Here is an 8,323-nt window from a genome sequence, read left to right as displayed (position 1 = left end):
AAATGGGGATTTCCCTACTCCCCCCCACAGAAGAACAGCTCACAGTGCCCCTTAAAATGCTGTCCTCAAGGGTTCAAGAAACCTAAAGGAATGCTGATAGAGCATAGTATGGGAGAGAGAATTCACAAAGATTGTCATGCAGGTAGAAAATTGGCGTTGGATCTAACCCACAGTTTTGATCTTTCTTCTTACAGTGAGACGAAGGCATTAACCAGACCAACATTAGGAGGCTTCTATGCTTGGAGTACCACATACTTCATTTAACAGCTACACACCATGAGGATTATGCCAATCGTCCTGCTGAGCATCGCTAAACAAAAGGGAAGACCAGTGTTTGGCAGGATTATTGTATGTGGCACTATCCGGCACAGCAACTGCAGTAATTACTCCCATTCCAACAGACACTTCTTTCAGGCACCTTCCCCCACCCCAGCCCTTCCAGCTCAGTGTTATAACATACAACCTGAATTTCCGTTGCAACTGTGACTTTTCAATTAAAAAAATGTTGAGACAGGACTCCCTATTTCCTAGTAGGCTGTGGTACAGTAGAAGCCATTACTTCTGGGATCCCAGCCTCAAGTGCTTTGCACACAAAAGAATGGCAAGTAATCCTTCAAGCTTGACTCACTTCCTTCCCCAGTAATTACCAGAGAAGCTAAATCTGACCCACTGATTTTATTTTAGATTAAATGAAAGAAGACCGCAGGTCTTAGAGGGATTTACCTTCCTGTGGCTCTGATCCTTGTCAAGGTTTGTTCTATATCCAGACTGTTAGAAGAACAAACAAGATCTACAAAATGCCTAATAGTCCCTTGAGAAAAAGCAGGACAGAGTTTTCAGTCTACCTGCTAGAATCTGATTTATTGTTACAGGAAGCAGAGGTGTAGATAATTGCATTAACTTTTTAAAAACACTCTTTATGCCCTTAGGTGCCACTTTGGAAGGACTGCAATATAACTAACTAGGTGTCGCTCCCTAGCAAGCAGCTTTCCTGTCCTTGAGAATGTACGGCTAAGCATCTGATAAATATCTCGGGAGCCTGTACCTACAGAAAAAAACAAGCGTTCAGTGGGGAGTACACTATTTGTTTTGAATTTCAGCATGCTCAAGACAGACTAAAATCTGGAGGACAATGACATTAATTTTCCCAATAGTGGAGGCCAGGTCATGTGATTTAAAAAAAAAAAAGGCTAATATCAAAGGTTATTGTGCAAAAGAACCTAAAACTCAATTCCCTTCCTTGGGACTTAGCGATGGGATCACATGTATACAAGAAGAGCAAATGGCACAAAACTGTTACCTGATGAAGCAGTTTTTAAGTGGGAGATTTGCCATTTATGGCTCCCATTTAAATCTTACTAGACAGTTACATGCCCTGATCTTGATGGCCCTGGCTAACCTAATCTCATCAGATCTGAAAAGCTAAACAGGGTCAACCGTAGTTAGTATTTGGATAGGAGACCATCAAAGAATACCAGGGTTGCTACGCAGAGGCAGGAAATGACAAACCACCTCTGAGCGTTTCTTGCCTTGAAAACTCTAAGGGGCTGTAACTTGACAGCACTTTCCACAACCACCAGTCAGTTACTCTGTCTAACAGATATAACTGCAGGCCCTTTGTGCTGAGATGACCATGTACATAGTGACAGTAAAACTACAGCTTAGAGAAGAAGACAACATTGGATTTATACCCTGCCATTCACTCGGAGTCTCAAAGCAGCTTACAAACTCCTTTCCCTTCCCCTCCTCACAAGAGACGTTCTGTGAGGTAGGTGGGGCTGACAGAGCTCTGACAGTAACTACCCTTTCAAGGACAGCTCTTGTGAGAACTATGGCTTGCCCAAGGTCATCCAGCAGGTGGAAGTGGAGGAGTGGGGAATCAAACCCGGTTCTCCCAGATTAGAGTCCGCACACTAAACCACTACACCAAACTGGCTCAGCCACACAACCCCGTACAAAACCCAATAGACCTACCTAATGTATGATTTTTAAAAATGTATGATTTTTAAAAAACTTTTTTAAAGTAACGAGTTCTTTGTTTTTATGTTACAAGCAGCAAGAATAAAAAAGAGAAGAAAGGATTATGGTGCTCATTGATTCACAGGAACAAACAGAATGTAAAGAGTAGGCCACAGAAAGTTAAACAGTGTTCCAACAACAGGTAAACACAAAGTAATGTATATAGTATACTACTATAGTGTAATACTGAAATGCCTTCGTGTCCAGTAACTGAAACCAGAATGGAGTTATATTTCAGAGGATATTTATGGTACTGAGAAGTGGGTTCCTCTGTAAATACCAAAATGATAACCAACTATATGAGAAATACACAGAATGCAATGGACCATGTGGGCAATTTTCAATTTTGAAGGTATCTATCCCAATGTCACAGCTCCTATATTTTAGTCTACCTTTTAAAATAAGGAGTACATCTGATATGTTTCCAATATGCTGCTATTAAAACTTTAATAGGTAGCAGAAACAACAAAATTAGCTCAAGTATAATTTTGGGTATCAAGTGAATATTTCCAACAAGAAATATATGCCATTTTTAATGTGATATATTTTATTATACCTTGCAAGCTGCTGTGAAAAATCCTGTGGTTAGATTGCAAGGTATTATATGACAGAAACAATTAAAATATATATGTAAGCCAGTGTCAAGGCTGAAAATATGTATCTGTTCTCCTGTAACATTATCTCAAAGTACTCCTACAACCGCAGAGCTAGAAATGACCAGAAAATCAGAACTCAGTTCTCCATACTGAAAAAGGATGGACACCACATGCAGCCTCCCCACAATACTATCCAATGTTCCATAAGCATTAATAATCTCCAGGAGGTGGTGGTGGTGGAGGAGGAAAGTACGTCAAGTCACAGTCAGCTTATGGTGCTCCCACAAGGATTTAAAGGCAAGAGATATTCAGAGGTGGTTTGCCATTGCCTGCCTCTGAGTAGCATCCCTGGACTTCCTTGGTGGTTTACTATCCAAGTACCAACCAGGGCTGACCTTGCTTAGCCTCCGAGATCAGGATAGCCTAGGCTATCCAGGTGTGGACCCTCCCCCCCAAAAGACAAAAAAAAAAAAAAAAGCACACACATACATATACTCCAAGTTTCCAAGCCATTCTACTTGGAAATTCTTTGCCAACCACAAATACGGGAGACCCCAATTTAGAGTGAAGCCTGCCCAACAAATTCCCTGAGGTGGAGGGCTTTTGACCATTTTGTGTAAGACCAGCCCACCTCCTAACATTATAGCCTGTTTCTCCAGAGGGAAGGGGGAAAACAGTTGGTAAAATAATTTCTAACATTAATATAGAAATTACCTAATAAGTGCGTCCAGATGTTGCCTGTCTCAGTGTGTATGCGGAAGATGCTCTTGAAGCAGGCTCTGAAAGATGGCATGGGGGGCCGATGCCCATGCAACAGGTAATCGTTATCTTTCAGCCAGTCAGGCAGCACATCATAAGGGATAACTCTCCAGCAACCCTCCCAGATCTACAACACACCAAATCATACAAACAACTGTTTTTGATATTCCTTTGGGACTAGAGCAATCATCTGCTGTTATACCTAGGAGACTCCCAGAACTGTTACTGGTCTCTCCTGTGAAATACGGTTAAGTGCTTGTCCCTTACCCACAGGCAAATACTTTGGGAGATTTCAGGCTGGGCTTGATGGCACCACCAGTTGGTGCAATGGGACTTTCCACCCAGAGCCGCACGCCAACACTATTTTATTACATAGGAAAGTGTATTAGGAGCCTCCAAGGCACACCTGGCCACAGCAGACTCGGGGGAAACAACCACCTCATTCAAACCTGCAAAACCCCACACCTCTTATAAGTTCCAATCTATTAGCCAAGGGGGTTGTCTCCAGGATCTCCAGCAAAAAGTTATTTTATTGCCAAGAAACAGCTCAGCTGATCCAAATTTTTATGAAGCACTAGAATTGGTATTCATGACCATACTGAAGCTGTTACATGTAGAATATCATTTGCCTGAAAGGAGGTGATGGGGAGAAGAAAACAATGAGAAAAGCCCAATACGATGTGCTAGAAACTCTGCTACCTCAGAGCATTAAAGAATAATAACTAAACCAGTTAAGACCATGCGCCAGTTACCTTATATACAAATTCCTCCATTTTTTCCATAGCATGATGTGCCTGCAAAGGGAGAGTCAGCACCCGCACCTCCTCCTCCTCTTCCTGGGTTGCTGGACATGGTTGGTCTTGGGCCTAGGAAGAGAGACTCATTAAGCCTAAATACAGGAGGATGTTCTGAAAGGTCTGGTAATTTGCAAACCACCGTTTTCCCATCTTATGTTGAACTGCACTAATCTGTAATGTATTATCAAAGTAAGTGTGTTTGTAAAGAGAGCTCAAACATGAACAGGGACTACTCCAGAACATAAGAGAAGCCAACACTGGATCAGGCCAATGGCCCATCTATTCCAACACTCTGTCACACAGCGGCCAAAAATACCAGGTGCCATCAGGAGGTCCACCAGTGAAGCCAAGACACTAGAAGTCCTCCCACTGTTCCCCCCCCCCGCAAGGACCAAGAATACAGAGCATCACTTGCCCCAGACTGAGAGTTCCTATCTATACCTTGTGGCTAATAGCCACTGATGGACCTCTGCTCCATATGTTTATCTAATTCCCTCTTGAAGCTGTCCATGCTTGTAGCCGCCGCCACCTCCTGTGGCAGTGAATTCCATGTGTTAATCACTCTATGGGTGAAAAAGTACTTCCTTTTATCTGTTCTAACCTGACTGCTCTGCAATTTCATGGCGTGCCCACGAGTTCTTGTATTGTGAGAAAGGGAGAAAAGTACCTCTTTCTCTACCTGCTCTTTCCCATGCATAATCTTATAAACTTCGATCATGTCACCCCTCAACCGACGTTTCTCCAAGCTAAAGAGCCCCGAGTGCTTTAACCTTTCTTCATAGGGAAAGTGTTTCAACCCATTCTAGTTGCCCTTTTCTGCACTTTTCCCAATGCTATAATATCCTTTTTGAGGTGTGGTCAGAACTGTACACAGTACTCCAAATGCAGTCGCACCATTGATTTATACAGGGCATTATGAAACTGGCTGATTTGTTTTCAGTTCCCTTCATAATAATCTCTAGCATAGTGCTGGCGTTTTTTTATTGCAGTTGCACACTGTCTCAACATTTTCAGTGAGTTATCTACTACAACTCCAAGATCTCTCTCTTGGTCAATCTCTGCCAGTTCAGACCCCATCAACCTGTATTTATAGTTAGGATTTTTGGCTCCAATGTGCATCACTTTGCACTTGGCCACATTGAACCCCATTTGCTATGTTAACACCCACTCGCCCATCCTTGACAGATCCCTTTGGAGTGCCTCACAATCCTCCCTGGTTCTTACCACCCTGAACGACTTCGTGTCATCCACAAAGTTAGCCACTTCGCTGTTTACTCCCTACTCCAAATCATTAATGAACAAGTTAAAAAGCATCGGACCAAGTACTGATCCCTGTGGTACCCCACTGCTTACCACCCTCCACTGAGAAAATTGCCCATTTATACTCACTCTCTGTTTCCTGTTAATTAGCCAGTGTTTGATCCACAAAAGGACTTGTCCTTTTATCCCGTGAAGAGAGGACAGACATGCTCAGACTAGGATATGGGACAGATGATGGCATTTATTACTTGTCATGATATTTCTATGCCATCTTCCAACCAAATTCAAGGCAGCTTCCAATTAAAACAACTATTACGGTATCATCAATAGTCACTAAAATCAACAGGACTGTTATGTTCTTACATAGACCGCACATGCGGTCAGGTCCTCACACACCCATGCAAACGGCTTAAGCTTCGCTCTCCAAGGCAATAGCCAGCAAGGATCCTAGAACGCACCCAATTGGGCAGTCAGGATCCTCGAGTGACCTATAGAATGTTTGTGCACTGTAAATAATCCTATCACGGGTGTGGGTGTATGGGTGGGTGTGGTTCACTATGGGAATATAAACAGACCTCCAGTCCTGCTTTCCTTGTCTTGTTTTCTCGAGCTGAAATAAACTATGAGCTGTTTCACTTATCAACACGCCTTGACTCAGTACATTATACTGGCGACGAAGGTGGGATTCCGATGAGCGAGCCTGACTCTTCCTCCTGCCAAGCACCGATCCATCAGAAGCTGCCACGCCCCACATCGCTCACGAGCAGCACCACACACCGCTCCCCAGGACACCGCTCCCCACTTTGCTCGAGAGTCATGGCTGCCATCTTGGGATACCTCGAGGTCTTCAACCCTGCACAACCTGAGTTCTGGGAAGCGTGGGTGGAGCAGCTCACCAACTTCTTTGCCTACCAGGAGATCACCGACACAGGAAAAAAACGGGCTCTACTCCTCAGCACATGTGGAGTGGCCACAATTCGCCTGGCCCAGGGCCTCCTTGCTCCAAAGAAGTTGGCAGAGACCCCGTATGATGACATCATCAAGGCCCTCACAGGTTACTTCGCACCAAAGCCGACCAAGATGGCCAAGCGCATAGATTTGCTATCACGTACCCAAGAGCCAGGAGAAGCAGCCACCGTCTACATGGCCGAGTTTCGCCAACTTCCAATCGAGTGCGAGTTCCAGGACGTGGAGGACATCATCCTCAAGCTCCGCCTCAAGCTGATCGGGACGGCCGACCTAAAACTAGAGATGGCACTCTATGTGGCCACCTCCTTCACGGCCGAACTGCAGGCGTTCCTAGGTCTTTTGAACTTTTATCACTCATTCTTGCCCCACAAGGCTGCGGTAGTGGAACCCCTACATCACTTCCTGGATAAGCATGCTCCTTGGGCCTGGGCCCCTTGACACGCCGCCGCGTTCCGGGTGGTGAAAGAGTTGCTGACATCCAACGCGGTTCTGGTGCACTTTGACAAATCCCTGGCATGTGACGCTTCTCCATACGGGGTCAGGGCGGTCCTGGGGCACTGGTTGGTGGACGGGCGGGAGGTTCCCGTCATGTATTACTCTCGAACTCTTTCCGCAGCCAAGCGCAACTATACGCAAATTTGGCCAATCAGCTGAAGTGCTACAAGCAAGAACTGTACTTCCATCCGCAAGAGGCCAAATACCCTCAAGATGCAAACCTACTTTATCAAAGGTCTACACTATTGATCAATAGTATTGTAGTTTTATGTGCACTGAGTCCAATTTATTAGTCCCCGCTAGGGTGTGTGCAATTTTCTCTCTCTCAGTATTTTCCTATTTGGGTCTATTGGACCTGAAATTTTTTTGAGATTCCCCCCAAAACCCAGATCCCAATACCGGTAAAGAATTTGGATCCCGGATTTTCCAGAAATCTTGAATTTGTTTCGGGTCCAATAAACCCAAACCAAAAAATACTGAGAGGGGGGAAAAAGCAGCAGCAAAGCTGCAAAACACACCTGAGAGGTGGCTCAGCTGGTGCTCTTTTGGGCGGTCCCTTTAAACCAGACTGCCCAAAAGAGCCCGCAAAGCAGCTGATCCTGCAGGAAGAACTCTTCCCGCAGGCTCAGCTTGGGCTCCCTTGGGTACTTTGAACTGCCCAAGAGAGCCCCAGCTGAGCCCTGGGGAAGAAGAGGAAGAAGAAGAGATTGGATTTATACCCCGCCCTTCACTACCCAAAGGTGTCTCAGAGCGGCTTACAAACTCCTTTCCCTTCCCCTCCCCACAACAGACACCCTGTGAGCAATGTTCCCTCTAAGCTGTGGAGTCTTGTGAGCAAAAATTCTACTTTGTGAGCTACTGGCATTTAGGCTGTGAGCAGGTGATTTTGCTACTGCATTAATTAGTTTGCTCCGGAGCCGTCCTTCCTGAGCTGGGACAAAAATGTGTGAGCCGGAGGCTAAAAAACTGTGAGCTAGCTCACACTAACTCAGCTTAGAGGGAACACTGCCTGTGAGGTGGGTGGGGCTGAGAGAACTCTGACACCAACTGCTCTTTTTCAAGGACAGCTCTTATCAGAACTACGGCTTGCCCAAGATCATCCAGCCAGGTGCAAGTGGAGGAGTGGGGAATCAAACCCGGTTCTCCCAGATTAGAGTCGGCACACTTAACCACTACACCAAACTGGCTCTCCCTGCAAGATCAGCTGGGTCTAGAAGAAGATCCAGCAAAAGAAGCATCAGGAAGCAAGAGTTGCTCATTCTGGCAGGAGACTAAAGAAATGGGAGAGATATCAGAGTGTCAGTCACTGCTGGCTTCTCCTGAACCAGCAGAGCACAGAAGATGGAAAGAACGCTTGACAGCCTGAGAGACAAACAAGTGCCCGTTTAATTGTACAGCAGTGATCAGTGCTGGTTCCTAGAGTAGAGT

General features: G+C 45.2%; 1 protein-coding gene across 2 annotated transcripts in view; it reads right to left on the bottom strand.

The window, feature by feature from the left end:
- Positions 1 to 8,323, bottom strand: part of ADIPOR1 (adiponectin receptor 1) — a 34,443-nt gene that overhangs the window by 11,729 nt on the left and 14,391 nt on the right. For both annotated transcript variants that reach the window (XM_015408222.1, XM_015408221.1), the window contains 2 exons: positions 4,127 to 4,240; positions 3,330 to 3,501 (listed from right to left, as the gene is read on the bottom strand). In XM_015408222.1, coding sequence (XP_015263708.1) covers positions 3,330 to 3,501; positions 4,127 to 4,240 — 286 coding nt within the window. The remainder of the gene's footprint in view (positions 1 to 3,329; positions 3,502 to 4,126; positions 4,241 to 8,323) is intronic.

This window comes from Gekko japonicus, unplaced genomic scaffold (genome assembly GCF_001447785.1).
Source record: "Gekko japonicus isolate JY-2015 unplaced genomic scaffold, Gekko_japonicus_V1.1 scaffold211, whole genome shotgun sequence".
Classification (NCBI taxonomy): Eukaryota; Metazoa; Chordata; class Lepidosauria; order Squamata; family Gekkonidae; genus Gekko; species Gekko japonicus.
Note: the sequence above shows the minus strand (reverse complement) of the source record. Positions and strands in the feature narration are given on the sequence as shown.